Source organism: Hibiscus syriacus, unplaced genomic scaffold (genome assembly GCF_006381635.1).
Source record: "Hibiscus syriacus cultivar Baekdansim isolate YM2019G1 unplaced genomic scaffold, ASM638163v2 tig00110597_pilon, whole genome shotgun sequence".
Classification (NCBI taxonomy): Eukaryota; Viridiplantae; Streptophyta; class Magnoliopsida; order Malvales; family Malvaceae; genus Hibiscus; species Hibiscus syriacus.
The window spans coordinates 7,408,815-7,429,306 of NW_024062795.1; the positions used below are offsets into that span (position 1 = coordinate 7,408,815).

Below are 20,492 nucleotides of genomic sequence, written 5' to 3' on the forward strand. Positions count from 1 at the left end.
CTTTGATCAATTGCAATTTCTCTAAAAAATGTCGAAAAAATATTAGACCGTAAATAATAAATAAATGTTAAATGAATTAAAAGAAAGAAAAAAATGAATGAAATAAAAAAATAAAAATAAAAGAAGTAAAAAAATGAATAAATAAATAAATAAAAATAAAAAGTTAAATCTTAAAAATAATATAATAAAAACAACTAAAAGATAAACAAAAATAATACTAATTAAAAATAATGATAAAAAATAATAAAGTGAAAATTTAGAGGAGTAATCAATATACATGAAGTGACCAAATTAAAAAAAAATGAGTACCATATATGAAAATACGTAACTCCTGGATGACCTGTGTGTTAATTAGACCAAAAACTTTCCAAAGGCACTAAAATCCCTAACTCACGCGTGTTTTCATCTTCCTCACCTCTGTTTCTTCTTCAGCATGGCTCTACCTTTTCGTTTCCTTCAATCAAAATGGTAAAGACTTTTCCTTTCTTTGTATTCCTTTTCTGATATTGATGCATGCAATATATTTTCGAGTTTCTTCCTTCGAAGGCTTCGGATTTCCCGAATGGCTTGCACCCTTGTTTCGAATGCTTCCCCCCTATGTTTTTTTGCTTTTGCTTTCACCCCTCTCGCTGTGTATTTCGTATCCATTTATAGCCTAGAACTTTGCTAATTTTAGAGAGTTTCCTTTGAACTCAAATGCTTGGTTTGTTATTGATAGAGTCCTATTGAGACTAAAACTTGCTGACTTGGTGATGTTGGTGCCGTGAACTTCGGGGGATGTTGTTGGGCGAAAAGTAGTATCTACATGATTAAATAGATAAAAATGGGGTTAAAAAGTCATTCTACCAAAATTTTTATATGTATTAAAACTCGTCCCAAGAAGAATGGCCAAGGAAGCATAGCGCACTGGACTTTGGAATACGAAATGCTGCATGAGGCCATCGGACACCCGGAGACTCTGCGTCAGTTCTGTATCCAACTTACCGGCGATATGGGTGGTCACCTCGTCAATGAAAAATAAGTTGACTATTATTAAATGAAAATTCCCCTGTTGAATCGTGTGCTGTTTCTATTATTAATCTTTAACTACTGATCTAAGAATAAAAGTGGGATCTTCGTCGTGTTTAACAAGGCTGTAAGAGTCGGACCGCGCAGCTTTCTGTGTTTCTATGTATGTTTTCTGCTTTTATAAAAGGTGGTTAATGATAATAATAATTAAATAATTTCTTATTATTTCCAAAATGAAGAAACAACACTATTATAATATATAGTCTTCAATATACATTGAAATACAACCCCTGTATATGTCACAAAATATATAGATATATATACTATGCTACAAACTGAAGCTCAACCCATTTTCCCATCTTTGGCATACTTATCGACCTGAGAAATGTCAAGGAATTTATCCATTCCACTTGCCAACAGAAACCTGAAAATGCTCCACAATATTAATAACAGAGAAAGCGAAAAATCAACACAACAGATGATTTGGGTAAATTAATGTCTGCCTTACTTGTCTCTGAGAACTCTTGTCATCTGTAGACAGCCTCCGGGAACCAACGATTGCATGTTTATAGCTATGTTGGGGTTGTGGATACTCTGCCTTATGTGTACCCAACCAATTTCTTCGTCTTCCTCATTTGAAACTTTAGCCCTGACATCAAAAACAGAACCATGGTTCAGACAAAACATCTTGAATGTTATAACAAGGTTTATTATTTATTTGTGTTGCAGTACCTGTACATGTGAGCGTCAATGGCAGTCGGACTGTCATTCGAGTCGACCAGGCAGCCTTCACTTACCCAGCAATCTCCACAAGAGTCTAATTCCCATCCTTCAAGCTGACCTTCCTGCAAGCAATCAACTATTTTCAGATGAAGTTTGAGTTTATGTTCTTTTTATTTATTGATTATATGATTCAGAGTAATCTGATTGACAATATAGGTACCTCGATGTAGGATCGGAATGCTTCAATTAGCTCAGTACCTCTTTCCTTTGCATATTTAGCCTCAGAGATGATATTCATCCGAAGCTCGACGGATTCCAATGGCTCTTCGAGATCTTTTATCAGACTGCCTATTCCTTCATTTGACCCCTCAAGTTTCATGCGTACCATTTCAATGATGATTTTCACTACCATGTAAGCCCCTATAGGAATTGAAAATAAAAAACCTTAGATTAATTCAACACTGTAAACCAATTTGAAAGCTCATTAAGAAACAAAAGACCGACCGTCGTCGAGGAAATAGTTCTCTTTGAGTGCACCATGTCCTGAAGTTTCCATCATGAGATGTGTTTCGATGCCATCCTCGTTCAAGTGAACCCCCTTATCGATAACATTCCGGTAACCGACGCGGTACAAGCAATGTTGACCTCCTCTGTCGGTGATAAACCTTGTGAGTGCCATGCTCGTACGGGCATCAGTAACAATGGTGGTACCTGGATGTTCTTTCAAAACAATGGCGGACATAAGTGCTATAAGCTTGTCACCGTTGATGGGGTTGCCTTTGTTGTCAACCACACCGCTGCGGTCTACATCGGTGTCAAAAACAATCCCGAGATCAGCTGAGTTTTTAAGCACGGCGGCTCGGGTTAATGCCATTGCAGTATTGTCTTCGGGATTGGGGATGTGATTAGGGAACATCCCATCAGGGTTGAGGTGTAGAGAACCAAATGTATCCGCGCCAAGCTTGTCTAACACATCCCATGTGAAGAAACCTCCTGACCCATTCCCAGCATTTACAATTATCTGTAAACTAGGTCATATGTCAAGTCAAGTTCCTTCAAAACAATGTTTAAAATACTCTTATTCGTTATTTTCATTTATCTAACTATCTTAAAAAAATTTACACGATTAAAATCAGCTGTCTATTTTTACTCATTTAACTATCTTAACTCGAAAATTTATTGACCACAAGAAAACTTGGTATGCTTTTGGATAAGCTAACAGCTTAACAAGCACCATATATTTTATACTACGATATTTCCTCCTACTTCAAATTGGATGCAAAAGAACAGTGAGAACCCAATAGATTTTCAAAGGAAAATGTAATATTTAATGTAGGAAAGTACATGAGAAGATAGGCAATAAAACCTGAAATCCTTCGAGTGGAGTGTCATAGTGAATCGGATGGTTCACTCTCTCTATGATAATGTTCCGAAGGTGCTTTGCGTAAGCCCTCATGAAATCAACCTTTTTGGGACGAGAGCTGAGCATCGTCGACACTTTCGTGAGCCTGTTGGCGTACTTACGGGCAGCTTTGTCGCATATCTCTTCCACTTCCGGCGACGTTAGACCGCCCTTCTTAGTGAAAAATTTCAGACCATTGCGAGTGTAAGGTAAGTGAGAAGCAGTCATCTGCAATACATCAACATTCAATGTTTTCATCTTTTGTCATATGAAAGCATCGTTTTATAGTTAAAATTTGGCTCGAGTAGTTTTCTACCATTATCGAAGCATCGTAAGCAAATGGCGGAAGCAAAGTGCTCATAAAACAAGCTGGTGTAGTGGCTAGCCCCATGTCAAACGTCGAGCAACCGGCTCGAGCAAGGCCTGCGAACACTGCTGCACTGAGAGATGCGCCGGATACTCTAGGGTCTTTGCCAAGTGAAACTTTAACATCTTCTACCGGTCGTCCTCGTTCTTTCTCCAAGGCCCTGATAACCCACTCACCGAAGCTCTGGCCAATGGCTTCCACGGCCGGTGGGGTAAGGTCCACGGCTCGACCCTTTTCGCCTTCCAATGCAACCCCTCGAACGTCGGACCCGTTCTGGAGTCTTCTAATCCTGTCCATCTCTTCATCAACGACCACTTCATTATAATTCACGATGCTGGAAGATTTAACGCTTACAACTATGTTTGACCTCGACGAAAATGAGAATCTCAACGTTTTGTGGAGTGCAGTTTTTGCTGGTGACGATGAGAAACTGGCTCTTGGACCATTTCCTCGAAAGGGTATCAAGGATGTTGAAGTGGAAGCCATGGAATTCGCTCTGGGTTTGCTTGAAAAATATCTTTTGGAACGATGGATTTGGGGAAAGATAAGATATTAATCCCCTTAAACGAATGAACTATAACCTTACGATCGAATGCAGTTTCAATCCAGGAAAGAACAAAAAAATATCTTGATTTTTTGCCTTGTTTTTATTTGATTCATAGCATCACTTCGCTTCTTTGCCGTGTTTTGCATGAAATGATATTTCTCTCACAAAACAACAGAATATTCTTTTCATGGTGCTGTTGCGATTCAATATTGTAAGAAAAATTCAAATATCTGCCAAGCAGCCAAAGCATAAACATATTGTATTGATAGGATTTTTTAAAAACTTAATATATATATATACACGAAATATCGATTAAAACGGTATAAAACTTAAAAAATTTAAATAATTAGATGAATAAAATATATATAAAAAGAGCAATGTAATGTTATCAGGTCAGTTAAAGCGTATTGTTGATTTTTTTTTTATCTTTCATATTATTTATTTTGAACAGTTCCTACCTAGAAGAAGGGGAAAGTTGCAAACTGAGAGCTTCTTGCTCAGAGATTGTTAACATCTTTCAAATTTATTTTATAATCGATATTTATAATTTATGGTTACTTCTTCGAATAGTTTATCTTCAATATTCAAACCTAAATCATATAAAAATTTAAGGCTTATTCAACTAATAATAACCTTACATTTCAATAAAATATTTAAAATTAATTTTAAACATTTTATTACTCTAATAACAATAATTCAAAAATATTATCAATTTAGATCTATTAATTGTATCGTAAAATTAGAATAAATTTAGTGTGTTATTAGACCTTGAAATTCATCTCTAAGCATTTTTGTTTTTTTATTAGATCTTCAAGCCTTTTTTTTCACAAGATCTTCAAGCCTTGTGATTGGAGCGATATAGTGATGTAGGATGTTGCAAATGTAAGGTTCTTGATTCGAGCCTACTTAAATATGAGCCAATTTGTAAAGCCGGACAGCTTGAATTGTTAGCCTGTACATAAAAGGCCCAATTTCGTCTCTTTCTTCTGTTTACACAGTATATCCTTTGTATTTGGTCGTCTTCCCCATGGTGTATCCAGTTGAGATAACCAAAACTGCCCTTCTTTTCTACAATCTGCCATCACCCATGTTCGTGACTCGGTAAACAAGAATCCAAAGGCTCAACTGACCAGCCTTTTTGCGGACAGCTGAGCATATAGAGATACATGCCACTACAAATCTTCGATTACGTATGTACCGACAAGCCAGTTGTGGGTTCTATGAGTGGCCCAACCCAATGATACATATTTTTGTAATGAGATACACTAAAGAAAATTATACACCACTCAAAAACAACCCTATCCTTTTATCTATGTTCAAAAATTTTAATAATTGTTTGGTACAATACAAACATTAGGCTCATTTATTCAATATTTATTTTGGTCTTTATTTTCTCTGAGCATATTAGAACTTCAAGTTTTATTTAGGGATAAAATCTCTTGATTAGATAGAAACTATTAATTAACTAACAGTCAACGCTTATCGCTGGCGTGATAAGTCTTATGTGTCTAAAGTGATTAAATGTCACAAATCACATGTATAAATCGATGATGCGACGCATGTAATGTGTCTAAAGTGATGATTTGACGTTACATGTCTAAAGTGGTGATATGACACATGTCACGGGTCTAATTAAAGTGATGACATGACAAGTGATGATGTGGTAATGTGATGTGTCTAAAGTGATGGTGTGGCGCATGTCATGTGTCTAAAATAATGACAGAAACATCAAGTGATCACTTCAGATACATAGTACTTGCCACATTATAAACAAGTGTCGACCGTTATTCAATTAATTAACAATATTCATCTAACTATAAGAATTTTGTCCTAATATGAAACGTTAGAGTTAAAATACTTCAAAAAATGTATAAAAATTAAAGTGATTATTTTATCAAATATTAAAGATAAATTTTATCATTATGCCTAATTGTTTAGATGGATTATAGGACTTCTTCTATTCCATGGTAGAATTGGATGTTGGAAAAATAATTGAATGAATTGATGTTATTTATAACTAATTAATAATAAGTCATGTAACTTGGCGAATAAACTTAATTTTTGGTTTAAAGTCATCCATTCAATCATACTTATTCAATAATTCTCTTCATGAAAAGATTAAATCATTTCATGAAAAGGTTAAGCATTTTCATCAAAATGATAAGTCATTTACTCGAAAGGATAAGTTCTTTAATCGAAAGGTTGAGTTTTTCATCGAAAGGTTAAGTTTTTTCATCGAAAGGTCTTAACCCTTCAATACATTTCCTCCTCTATAAATAGGCTAGTTAAGGCACAAATCCTAGAAAAAAAACTTTGAGACATATCTCACAACGTTGAATTAGGAAAACACTCAGAAAATTCCTTCCAAATTCGTTATTTTCGGTGATAGAGAAAGGCAAGATTGTGCTCAACTGATCACTACGATTGTGCTTACTTTTGTGGTCGTTTCTTGTATCCTGGGAGACCGACGTCCAACGTTACTCAAAGCACCGAGGGGTGGACGAATATGTCTTAAGAAAATTGTTCATACAAACCTCAATAAAAACTTCTTTTTATGTATTTCTGTAACACCCCAACCCGTACCCGACCCGGATACGAGTCCGAGAAGTCACATTGACATTTCAAAACCTTTATTCTTGTAAAATAACTGAACATTTGAACTTATATTAAGAAAATACGATCATATATTGTTCAATTGTGTTTGGTATAAAATTTTGAGATAAAAACATATTTATGAACAGTGAAATACGATATGAATAGTACCGTGAACAATAATGAACAGTGCATCGATGCATTGCTACAGTGCATCGATGCACCAAAATTTCGAAGCAAAATTGTGCATCGATGCACTACTACAGTGACTTTTGTAAAACGTTCATAAAACTCGTAAAAATTTAACCGTTCATTACTATATAATTGTCATTTAAATAAACACTTTTAAAACATTACAAAACTCAATCGTATATTCAAAATCGATTAGAATATATCGGATTTAATCATTTATTTACATGCCAACAACTTTCCTTATTACAAAATACATACTATACATTTCTTTTCTGATCTGATCTTTGGAAAGGAGAAATTGACATGTCTTGCACAACTTTTACCAATCTTCCTCTTCTCGGAACCTACGCGTAAAACAATCACACGCTAAGTCGTTGACTTAGTGAGGCATATAAATCATGTAATAAAAATAATGCATTTCATATCCATATGAATATATCATCTACTCATTTAATCATGTCACATATGATTCCATGTAAATATTAATAGCATGATAATGTAAAATGCAAACACTTTTATACCTTTTTGTAAGCCCATGTACATTACTGAGAACTCAAGGTATTCGAGTACATTGAGGTTGTGCACTATGCTGTCACCACAGCTCGTATGAGGTCCCACTAGGGGCTATGAAATTTAAAATGACCACTCCTTAAGAACCATATACATATTCCAGTGGATCAAATCTGTGTCAAAAGACCCTGTAAATGTTCCAAATGATACATATATGTAACACCCCAAACCGTATCCGACCCGGATACGAATCTGAGGTGTCACATTGACCTTTTAAAACATGTACCTTTATAAAATAGTGAGTAATTTAAAACTTTTATAACATATAAATGACTAATTTACATAAAAGACATTTTCATTATTACAAAACCAATCAGAGCGTGTATATTTCACTTATTTATTTACATATAACTATTCGAAACATTTATAAAACGGTTCATAGCTTAAACAATATATTCTTTTGAAAATATGCCAACTAGAACTTTATATACTAAAATACATATTATTCACCTCTTTTCTGATATGACCTTTAGTAAGGAGAACTGACTTGTCTTGCTCCACATTGCTCTTTACTCTTCTCGAAACCTACGTGTAAATCACTTACACGCTAAGTCAAAGACTTAGTGAGGCATATAAACATATAAGGTAAACGGTAACTAATAATCATACCTAAACAATTACTACTATCATTTCATACAACTCATACTTTTACATGTAACAAATATATGCATACATATATGTCATTATCATTCATATCTCTTATCTAATGTTCCTATGATCTCTTATGTCCATATCATATAACATATACCATAACCAATTGCACATATACATATCATGTCATGTAAACCATATATATATATATACTATCATAAAACACGTACACCCAAGCAACTATATTATCATCTTTATTTCTTTCTTATTTTATCACTATCATTGATTACTTTCATCATATGGTCTTATAAGTTACCATTTGTACAATCAATATCACACATGAAATTCCACAAGGAAACAAACATATTATCATATCACTTTATTAATATTATCTATTTAATAGCCCATGATACACATGTGAGAACTAAAGATATGCGAGTACATAGAGGTTGTGCACTAATGCTGTCACCACAACTCATATAATTGCACCGAAGTGCCACGTAGAATTGAACCAGAGTACCGCGTAGAATTGCACCGTAGTGCCATATAATAATGTCCATAAGGACCACATATCATTCCTTAAGAATCATATACATATACTAGGGATCAAGTATGTGTCTCACCAGACTTCACACATGTTCCAAAGAATACATATATGTCCCGAAGGACCACATATCATTCCTTAAGAATCATATACATATGCCAAGGATCAAGTATGTGTCTCACCAGACTTCACACATGTTCCAAAGAATACATATATGTCCCGAAGGACCACATAGACCATCGACTCTTGGCATGCCAACTATACCCCTAGCTCTCATGACACATAACATGGGCATTATCTTTTATATCCTTTTACATATTCATGTAACCATATCATATATTCATATAAGTTCATGGTTTCATTCACATATACATGTAATCACGTAGTTCATGTCAATTCTCATATGAGTTCATATTCATATAAACATAGGATTCACCCTCATGTATCACATATACTTTCTCTTTCATATGGCTCATAACCTTTCTTATGTGTTCATATGACATGTAAATCATTGTCATCTTATCACATAAACATATCATCTTACAATACATACAAAAACACATCAATACCTATATTCACATATACCTATCATTTCATTATCCTTATTATTATTCTTATCATCACCATTAATCCCTTTTACTTACCATATTCATATCAATAACACATATACTCATGCACACATATAAATCATAACAAATACATACTTCTATGAATTCATGTTTTTCACTATTGGAAATAGACTTATCGCAAGTCTTATTTTCCATTGAACCTCATATACTAAATAATGTGCACTCATCTTAGCCTTGTTTGCTTTGAATTAATCTTAATCCTTAGATTGTTCCGGAACAAGCTTCATTCTATATCTACATCATAATAATACATTGATACATATCAGTATACTAATTAATATCTTCTAAATTGTCACTTCTTAGGCTAAAAGAAAATTTCATTTCATCTTTTAATGAAGGTATGCATCGATGCACTGCACAGTGTATCAATGCATTCCCTATCGGTGCATTGATGCACTACCTGTGCATCGGTGCATAAAATACATTTGATGTTTGTTTATTACTGGGATGCATCGATGCATGCCTTATGCATCGATGTACAAATTGCATTCGATGTTTTTAATTTTAAAAGAGTGCATTGATGCACTACCTGTGCATCGATACACCTTTAAACAATTTCTGGGTTTTAACCTTGATGCATCGGTGCACTATGAATATGCATCGATGCACTCTGCCCAGAATCCTCTTTTTGAACCCGAAAATTCATTCTTTTTGGATTAAATCCTTCATATTTCAACCTCTTTCATATTCCTAACTTACATATACATACTTAAACTCATTAATATTCATTTATCTCATCTTTAACCTCTAAATTCCATCTTTCATATGGAAATCAATAATCATACCCAATTTCCATGTTATCCAAACTTAATTAACACTTCTAACTTCTTATTCTTATAGATGACAAGTCAAATTCATCCTCCAAATTCATTTAAACTTTCTTATTCAAAAATTCACTTAAAAACCCATTTTCTTTAATCTCTTCTAACCTCTTCATCTTTGAGTTTTCACTTATCTTTAGACTTCTTTAAGCTTTCTTACTTTTCAAAGAATCAAAACTAACTTAGAATTCAAATAATAATCAACTAATAAAAATTCTCACCTTTGCTCTTGGCTTCCACACGTGAAAAAGAAAGGAGAAGAAGAAAACTCTGGAAACTCATTTCCCTCATTTCCCACGTTTTTTATATCCCCTAAAAGAGAAGTAAAAATCTTCTCTTAGAAAAGATCATAATACCCTTATTACTTTCAAACTTTACTATTAAATCCAACCTCAAAATTCTCCAATTAAAATTCTGAACTTTTAACTTATTTCGAAATTGAACACAATGCTTTCAAAATTCACCTTTAGGTCACTAGCCTGATATTGAGGATGTTACAATATATGTCCCAAAGGACCACGTAGAACCCTCGACTCTTGGCACGCCAACTATACCACTAGCTCTCATATCATATAACATGGGCATTATCATTTATACATTTCATATTACTTGTTCTTTCTCTTCTGTCACATACCACATGTATGTGTAACCATATATCTCATATCATATCACAAGTGCTTGTATTCATGTAGATCATTATATGACTTTTATCATTTCTCATTTGTTTATCTAAACGTGCATGTTATATCATATAACATATATCACATGTTGCATTTTCACTTAAGCATGTAAATCGTGTAACATATAATAACATACATCCATTTCTATGTACTAATGTACAAATCATAATCACATAAAATTTAGAAGTTACTTCTTACCATAGTAATTTCGTCACTGGCTCATCGCAAGCCAATGTTTGTTCAATAACCTAAGTACAAATTAAATTGCACTCACCTTAGCCTTGCTTTGATTCGATCCTAACTCTTTGATTGTTACAGAACTTGTTTAGGCTCAATATCTACATAAACATAATTTCCGAAATAATTATCAAAAGCCTAAACCTTATAACTTGATATTAATAACTTAGACTAATTTAATGAACCAAAATTCCATTTTTCCTATAGGGGTGTATCGATGCACTATGGGTGCATCGGTACACAAAATAGCTTCGAAATATTCATGCATCGATGCATCCCTTAATGCATCGATGCACCTTCAAAATTTATCATAGTGTATCGATACACACTCATAGTGCATCGATGCACTTGTCCAGAATAAGCTATTTCATCCGAAAAATCATCAACACATCACCCAAATTTTCATGTATAAAATCCTTATTATGCTACTAAATTCATCTATAACAACTTTAATCAATTCCTATCATTCCAACACCTTATAATCTTCCATATTTCATCCAAATCTTAAGGCTAAGAATCATACCAAATTTTTCATGTTATCCAAACTTCATTCTAACACTTCTAACTTCTTATTCTCATAGATGACAAGTCAAATTCATCTTCCAAATTCATTTAAACATTCTTATTCAAAATTTCACTTAAAACCCCATTTTCTTTAATCTTCCATAACTTCTTCAGCTTTTGATTTTAAGATAACTTAAGTTTTCCTTAAGCTTAGTTATCATCTAATGATCAAAATCCACTCTTAAAATTAACAAATAATCAACAAAATATAAAACTCACCTTTGCTCTAGCTTGGGCACGTTGGAGAAGAGAAGAAGATGAAGAATATAAGTTTGGAAACTTATCTCTTCACACATACATCGCATGGGTATTGTAATATCCACTAAATTTTATTTAATTATTTTTCTTGTTCAATGGCCTATTTGCCCTTTGACTCTTTCAATAATTACTAACAACTCTTCAGGAAATACTTTCAAATAAATCATTGAACTTTTCAATTTTTTCACTTTAATCACCAAATTCTGAAATTGTATAATTTGATCACTAACCCGTAGTTTGGGATATTACAATTTCTGACTCAATTCATCCAATTCCATGTCTACAAACATGTAACCAATTTCGTTTCTCTACTTTTTCATTCGTTCGATTCAATAATAATATTTATTTATTATTATTATTATTATTAACTCGAATTAACATTTTATTTAACGGTGGAATCATGCTCATATTACTCAATGTCCTGTATGCAGATAAGGATAAGGTAGGGTTTTATTTTAAATGTTGAAAGGATGAAAGATATAGGATCCAATTCATCGACCACAAATGGTCCAAACTCCAAACCAATGCAACCCCTCATGATATTGATACGTAGATTCATGTCCCTCCATAAAAAGTTTATGGCTACTGCTAGTCCCACACCCAAAAACAAAAACATTCTACTGACCTCGCCAAATATCATGAGCTTTCAATGCACAGAATATACTCAAATGACGGTGAAGCAGAATTATAACAGTTTCTCTATCAAACTTCAACGCTTTGCAGATGACAGCATGAACTTGGACTTTAATCGATGAAAACTGCACATGGCATGGCAACCCCATGGCTTCATGCATACTTGCAATTACGTCAGATTTGTACAGAATCTGATATCTTGGTGCTTGCATGTGATATCTCTTCCAATACGTAATAAACAAAATACCAAACCAGGAAACAAAACGACCGACTGTTATTTGGTTTTTAAGTATACGATATTTACGGCTAACATCTAAGGCGACTTTTTTACGGTTTATAAATACCAATCAAAACCATTTACAGGGATTGTGATAGTCCTTTTATAATGGAATTTATGGATATTACTTTGTACTGTTTATTTTTTACTTAAGTAGAATGGGATCTTGCGTGGAGATTCATATACGAAAAATACTATCACCTACTCCTTAAAATCAATGTTTGCGTTCTTTAATCACATCGGATCTTTATTTTAATCTTGAATTTAAATTTCTAAAAATATAAACATGTTAAATATTAATGAGAAAATTTTATCATTTTTGTACTCTTATCTAACTCAATAAAATTAATTTTTATTTATACAGTTAAATGGATATACTGGGATACCCGAAGTTTACTAGAAAAATGGGCAAAATGCCCCCAAAATAATACACTTCCCATATTATTTCTCCATATGGGGTAAAATCTATAGTATCGAGCCAAAGACTCCAAGTTTACCTGGCGTCTTCAAGCCAACCATGAAGACTCCAAGCTTACCTGACGTCTTTAGGCAAAATAAGAAGACTCTAATCTTACCTGGCATCTTCAGTCTAGGGTGGTAGGTTGCCTCTGACGGGGAAACATGTAAGTAATAATGACACCATTAATTATCCATTAATAACTTGGGTAGGTTGGTGATTGGTGGTTGAACGGGAAAGTATAATAAATACCCGTGATGTTATAAAATGAGGTGTTTTTGTTGAGAATTGGGGAGTAAAGCAGTGGTGAGGAAATGAGAGAAGAGGCAAAATCTGGAGAATAATTGAAAGAGAGAGCATCTAGGAAGAATATTAGAGAAAATTTTGAACGAAATTTTTTTCCAATCTTTAATCTGTAAGTATTATTCGAATAAAATTTTAGTCGTATTCGAATAAAGTATTTCTATTTTATATCATATTATTTAATATTAAAATACTAATTTTAATATGTTTTTGCAGGTAAAAAAGAAGTGAGTAAGAAATTCGAAAAGTTTTTTTATAACATCAACTTGTTGGAAGAAACTCTCAAGTAAGTGTAAAAATATTTTATTTAAAATATTCTACGATTTATTGTTGGTTACATATTGACTTAGTAAATATCAGTTTACGATTTATTGTTATGTAAATATCATTATTATAATTTTAACATTATTGATTTAGTATTTGTAGTAGAAATGTTAAGATAATTATATTAACATATTTGATTTAGTATTTGTAGTAGAAATGTTAAAAAAATATAACATATTTTATATTTGCATGTATCTGTATTTATATCGTCATTATTATTAATTTATTCAATAAAATGTATAATATTTTTAATAATAATTTAAGTAATATTATATTTTAAAAATATATTCCTAGGGATGGGCATGGGTCGGGTTTTTGGTCTACCCAACCCGAACCCAACCCAACCCGATCTGACCTGAAATAATAAAAAAAATATTTTTATTAAATTAAAAAAATGACTTAATTGAAAAAAATAATATATAGAAGTGTATTATTGTAATTATCCCTAAATATATAAGGTAAAAATATATTTTTTTTTAGGTCAGGTCAGGTCGGGTATTTTTCTCCCTAAATCCGACCCGAACATTACATTAAAAACCCCGACCCACCCCGACCCGAACCCAATTTTTTTAAAAAGAAATCTAACCGATCAAATCAGAACCCATCGAGTTCAGGTCTCATGCCTATCTCTATTCCCAATAATGATATTATATTACGTGAGTTAAATACTTCCTCAAACATGGTAAAATTTGACCTTTCATTAGCATTAGAGGATAGTCAAGTTTGGAGTCAAATTTGGCTGTGTAATTATAACATATTTAAATATAATTATTGTTTCTTTCAGGTCTCGTACACCATTGTAGAATTTCATATTTTCATTAATATTAGAGAATAGTCAACTAGCTAGCTCCGTAATTGTAATAAATATTTTAAGATAATTAATTTACTACGAGGTCTCGTACAAACTTGTAGAATCTAATATTTCAATTTAATACCAGAGGAAGTCAATTAGCTAAGTAATTGTGATATATAATTAGTTTTTAAAGCTTTATTTAAAATAATTAATAAATGAATACGTCAAATAAAAAGGTATGGATGATATTAAAGTTTAAAATTTTCATATATATCTATATTTATTTTCATTTGAAACGTACATGTACGATAATAAATACTATTTATTTTATAATAAGACATATGATTTTGATAAGGATAATAAATACTATTTATTTTATAATAAGGCATATGATTTTGATAAGGATAATTACATGAAAAATAGATAAGAAATATTTTTTAAAAATTTATTATAAAAGTTAAAAGTTTATTGATGAATGTTTTTAATATGCTTAATTATGAGCTACGGTTTTATTTAACTAATTTCAATTATCAAATATGTCTGACGTCAGGGATAGACCGAAAAAGATGTTATGGGTATGATCGCACTCCCTATAAATTTAATTTCCATATATTTTAAGTTTTTATTTATATTTTCTATTAATTATTTAATTTCGTACCTCCTAAAATTTTATAATTTCGCATCCCTTAAAACTTTTAATATAAATCCTTAAGTGCATATCTTATAATATAAAATTTTACTCCTGTCCCAAAATTGCGTATCAAATATGTAAAATTTTCATTTAACCTATGTGTCGAATAAACCTATCTCAGCCTAAGGTAAAACTATTTTCTGATTTAGTTTTATTCAGCCCAAGCATATACTAATTAATAATAGAAACACGTTGTATTATTTATATTAAATATATAATATATTCATAGTCAATATAACCACTGTTAAAGTGATAAAATTATTAAGAAAAAAACTGAGATAATGATACGAGGAAAAACAATTCTAATATTTGAAAGACGCTTTATAATTTTAACGTCTTCATGAAATTATCGGAAATTTTAATTTATATTTTTTATATTATTTATTTCACTCTAATTTCAGAAATAATATTTTAAAAACATTAAATAAAGAATTATTTTTCTCAATATCATTATCTAACACTTTTGTCAAAATTACTGTGTGGGCATATAAGACTAAGGTTCAAGCCCTGCTAATTCAATCCCTTGATAAATTTTAATGGTAGAAAAATACATAATGGTATTTTTAGATATCATACTATAATTGCATAAAATAAAATATGTTAATTAATTATAAAAAATAATTTTATAAATTTGTTTAATTGATATAATAGAACTCACGAAATTATCTTAGTAAACGATCTTAATAGTAAAAGAAAATGTTGTTCTTTTTAGAGATTCAGAGTTTGAACAGTTGCATCTATAAGATACGTATAATTATTACATATATAATTTTATAATTTCTCCCTAGAATTGAAGAGTATAACATATGAACCCCAATTTCACGGCATTCAATTGTATTCACTCTATTGAAGAGAGTAATATAAAATCTAGTCTCATAGAGTTGTAATCAAATTGGACCTAATTTTTAAATACAGTGATCTAAATATAAATATAAATAAGATTTTATTATAAATATAATATTACATAGAAAATCTTTCTTAAAATATAAAATAAGCCAAAAGAATTTTAAAATCTATATTTTGGTCATAAAAGAAAGTTAATACCAGAAAATTCCAAATATCGCCGTTTTGGGTCATTGGTGACTGGTGAGCCGAGGGAAGGGGCATTCGTTATGTGAGGGACCGAATACGTAAATTTACCAGTTTGTAGCCCTTAATACGAAATAACACGGAAAAAACTTCCATATATAATCTCGCGAATCAAACCGAAATTCACAAAAAAGAACGGGAAAAAAAAGCCGAACTTGAAACTCTCGAAAGGATATAAAAAACCTTTGCATTTTTGGTATTTAAAGCCTATTCCTCAACTCTTATCTGTCGATCCCCAAAACGCTTCTCACACCTTCCACCTTCAACAACAAACGAAACATTCTTCTCCTTTATTTTCGTGGAAATCCGAGACCCCCATAATTCTGTTTTTCTGGCTTTTTTCCCCTTTTTGTTGGAATAATAAACATTGATCTTTTGGTATTTTTGTGAATGGTGGAAACGATTCGGAGCTCTAGTATTTTGATGCTCTCCCTTTGCAAATCCAGGGCGAGCGCACTCCTTCCTGTTTCCTCCGCTTCTGCTTTCGCATTCGGTTCTTGCAAAGAAGGCTGGTACTACCGCTGCCTCGGCCTTGACCCATAAACAAACAACAAACCCCTTGAAAAAATCGCAGTACTTTCCCCACCAATTACCCAGATTTTGTTTCGGTGAAATTATTCATTCAATTTTCTTGGTTTAGATTCTTTCTTTATTTTATTGTTTTTGGGTTCTTTATTTAAAAAAAATCGAAAGGATGTTGCTTTACAAGCAGAAGAAGAACCAGGGTCCCAAGGGAAACCGACTCTTGATTAGCGTTACCGTTCTCGGTAGCGCTGGACCGATCCGTTTTGTTGTTAACGAGGAAGAGCTCGTTGCTGCTGTCATTGATACTGCTTTGAAATCTTATGCTCGTGAGGGTCGCCTCCCTGTTCTCGGTTCCAATCTTAATGATTTTCTCCTTTATTGCCCCAGTTCTGGATCAGATGGTATCTTTTATTCAAATACAACTTGATTACGAAGTTAACAGTCTTTTATTTGGGAAAATTTAGAATTTTTTTTTTAAATATTTGGTGTCTGGTTATTTTTCACAGCAGCACTGAGTACATGGGAAACTATTGGATCACAAGGGTCACGTAATTTCATACTGTGCAAGAAGCCGAGGACTGAAAAGATAGAAAACAATGGAAAATCGGCTGGATCGATTACTAGGAAGTCACCTGGGAACTGGAAGGCATGGTTCAATAAATCCCTTAACCTTAAGTTTTCCTCCCATTAAACTAAACCCATATACATTATGCTTCCTTGGGTTCAGCTTTATATAGAAATAAAGTGCTGAAAGTTAGGCTATCATTAGTGATGGCCATGGTAGAATGTTGCGTTTTTATGTTTTCCACCTTAATGTTCTCATGTAACTGAGAAAAGACCTGCAGTAATAAATAATCCTTGTTTTCCAGTGTTTTTGCATTGCAATAAAGAAGGAACATTTATGGTGTGCTTAATCTCTTTGTTATATTGTTTAATGGCTTTGTTGAAGAATCTTTGTTGGGTTTGGCGTACATTTTCAGTAGCTTACGATTTACATCCATCGTTTGAAATGTTGGTCTGAATTGCGCATGATATTGCAAGTTGCTTTCCAGGATTGATCGCCTGATTGAATTGATTCTTGTTAGGTGATGCTGTTTATTGACCTTAGACCAAAATCAAACCAGCGTTGGTCAACAGCTGGTCTTAGATTAACATTCCTTGATTGAGGAACTGTTTGTTAGTCGCTTTTTTTAACATCATTTTACGAATTTGGATGGTTTGTTTAGTGTCTACTTGCATTTGTTTATTCATGTTTGGTCTTATGTCATTTGTTGAAAGATGCAAGTTGATATGTTTAGGTGTTCATGGTAACCTCAATAGTATTCGGGAGATTAAGAAACAGATTGTAAATGTCGGGATTCGAACTTTCCGACGTATCATATAGTACACGATGACTTGCGGCCATCATGGCCTTTCCTTCAATGGTTATTTTCTGTTGTTATTTCATTTTCCTGGTAGTCGATTTCAACTAAACTTTTTGCAGTAGCAAAGGGACCATCCATGGCTGATCGGTTGTGTTGAAGATGCTATGACATACAATAATATCTAGTTGTAGATGTTGTTGGTAACGTGGAAGATACAAAAAGATCTTTTTGAGAATCAAATTAGCTTTTCGGCAAAAACGGTGGCCGTTCAAAATTGCTAGGGTATTCAACATCGAATATTCGTCTTTATTGAATGCCAATCTTTTTAGCTGAAGCAAGCAAGGAAATTGTTTCCAAAGGTGTCCATGGCCCAACACTGTTAATCAGGATTACGAATGGCGTTAAGCCAATCCCACAGCCGTCTTTATGCGGACCAAGGCAACCAATATTTGGTAAGTAGGTTTAAGTAATTGGCACGCCCACCTCTCTCAAAACCACAGCTTTCACTTGAAGAAGCTTAGTTGACGTCCAAAATATATGATTAATATTCAAAGAATTCAAGCTCCTCTTCCAGCTTCGAATTAAGCAACACGTGCATCCCAAAAGCCCCATTTATGACGACAATTGCATCTAAAACACGCTTTAATCTACATGTACCACCACTACAGTGCGGTAGCCTTATCTTATTGGGACTTCATACTACTTTTAAAATACTAGTGTTCAATACATCTCAATATAAGATCGGTTATTAATTTTATTATTTTTGTTCCTTTTTTAATGTTTTAAATATATTTTTTAATAATAACATTTTTCAAGATCTAAATATATTTTCTCCTTTGGAGTACAACATGTATTAGTACACCTCAATTTTGTTGTTTGAGATAAGTTATCTTCAAGCAAATGAACGTAGACATATGGCAACGAGTCTGCACTGTGATGTTTGTGGTGGTGCGATTGAATCTACTTCACATGTGCTCCGAGAGTGTTCTCTGGCCCGAGCAACTTGGCAACAGTTGGTTCTTCCTTCCCGGATGGAGAAATTTTGCAGCATGAACATGAAACAATGGGTGATTATTTATCTTACGAGATTGGATTATTTTACTACTGATTCGACAGACTGGGATCTATGTTTGGATCGGTAATTTGTTGTCTTTGGAATTGTCGTAATTGTCTTTTATTTGATGAGAATTTTCTTGTTGATGATACTGTCTTACACCAAAGTAAACGACTACAAAATGAAGCGATGCAGGCTGGTCGGACCCGCTCTTATACAGGCGGGCTACACTGCTCCTGTTCAGCGGGGGTTACCTTGGTCTTTGCCCCCCATAAATTGGGTTAAACTTAATACTGATGGTTGGCTTAGAACTGACACGAGCTTAGCAGCGTGCGGAGGTATTCTAAGGGACCACACGGGTGGTTGGATTATGGGTTTTGCCAAAGCCATTGGTGTTTGTTCAGTGCTTGATGTAGAGCTTTGGGGCATATTTGAAGGTTTATCTTTGGCCTGAAATATGGGATATCGCTCGATCGTGGTCGAAACGGATAGTAGGGAAGTTTATCAGCAATTGGTTTTGGCTCTAATAGGAGAGGAAGTTCAAGTTCCTCGATGTTTCCACATATTCAGCAGCTTCTTGTTAGGAACTGGAATTTGAAAATTGTCTTTGCACCTCGGGAGAATAATAGAGTTGCAGATGTTTTAGTTCAGATGGCTTGGACATGACCATTTGGGACACATTTCTTTCAAACAATCCCGGAAGTGACTAGGGAAGCCTTCTAGAAGGATGTTGTGCAGTGAACTACAACACTGCTAACTAGCTTGTCTTTTATCTTTTTTTTTCTTTAAAAAAAATAGAGATGAAGCTATAACAAATGTAATTACCACAGCATGCATGACCCAGTTGGTAAAGCAAGGGCTCTTGGGATTATGAGCTTGTCTCATACCTTAGGTTCGAATCGCGCTGGTTGAAAATCTTGGAAAAAAGCAGGGGACAGAGTGGTGAGTTCTTTGAGCCCCTCCGAAGGTTGCCTTGTAGGATCGGATTCTTCATTTTAGCCTTGGGAGGTCCTACATTATAAAAAAAAATGTAATTGATCTAAAATCCATATAATATAAGTGGGCATTAACCTGGGATCTGACCTGAAAGCCCCAAGTGATATGGTTTTGGTGTAGCCATCTCCTTAATACAGGCTTATTAAATAGGCTCATTATAATCTCCCAATAGTCGAGCTAGCCCTCCCCCAAACAAACAATGTAAATGCCCAATGTGTGATCAAAACCAACACTTGTAAATACATCATTTCTTTGGATTTT

At 33.2% G+C, this 20,492-nt stretch overlaps 2 protein-coding genes across 2 annotated transcripts; one reads left to right on the plus strand and one right to left on the minus strand.

Annotated features, from left to right (window-relative positions):
• Positions 1–1,308: 1,308 nt before the first annotated feature.
• On the minus strand, positions 1,309–4,126 carry LOC120133979 (phosphomannomutase/phosphoglucomutase-like). The gene is made up of 7 exons (XM_039150461.1): positions 3,450–4,126; positions 3,098–3,361; positions 2,236–2,752; positions 1,952–2,151; positions 1,741–1,853; positions 1,517–1,657; positions 1,309–1,432 (listed from the first exon to the last, which is right to left on the minus strand). The coding sequence occupies exons 1-7, from the start codon at positions 3,984–3,986 to the stop codon at positions 1,351–1,353; spliced, it is 1,854 nt and encodes a 617-aa protein (XP_039006392.1). The 5' UTR covers positions 3,987–4,126; the 3' UTR covers positions 1,309–1,350.
• Positions 4,127–16,536: 12,410 nt separating this feature from the next.
• Positions 16,537–17,731, plus strand: LOC120134044 (uncharacterized protein At4g22758-like). Its single transcript, XM_039150523.1, has 2 exons — positions 16,537–17,218; positions 17,327–17,731. The coding sequence occupies exons 1-2, from the start codon at positions 16,987–16,989 to the stop codon at positions 17,506–17,508; spliced, it is 414 nt and encodes a 137-aa protein (XP_039006454.1). The 5' UTR covers positions 16,537–16,986; the 3' UTR covers positions 17,509–17,731.
• The last annotated feature ends 2,761 nt before the right edge of the window (positions 17,732–20,492 follow it).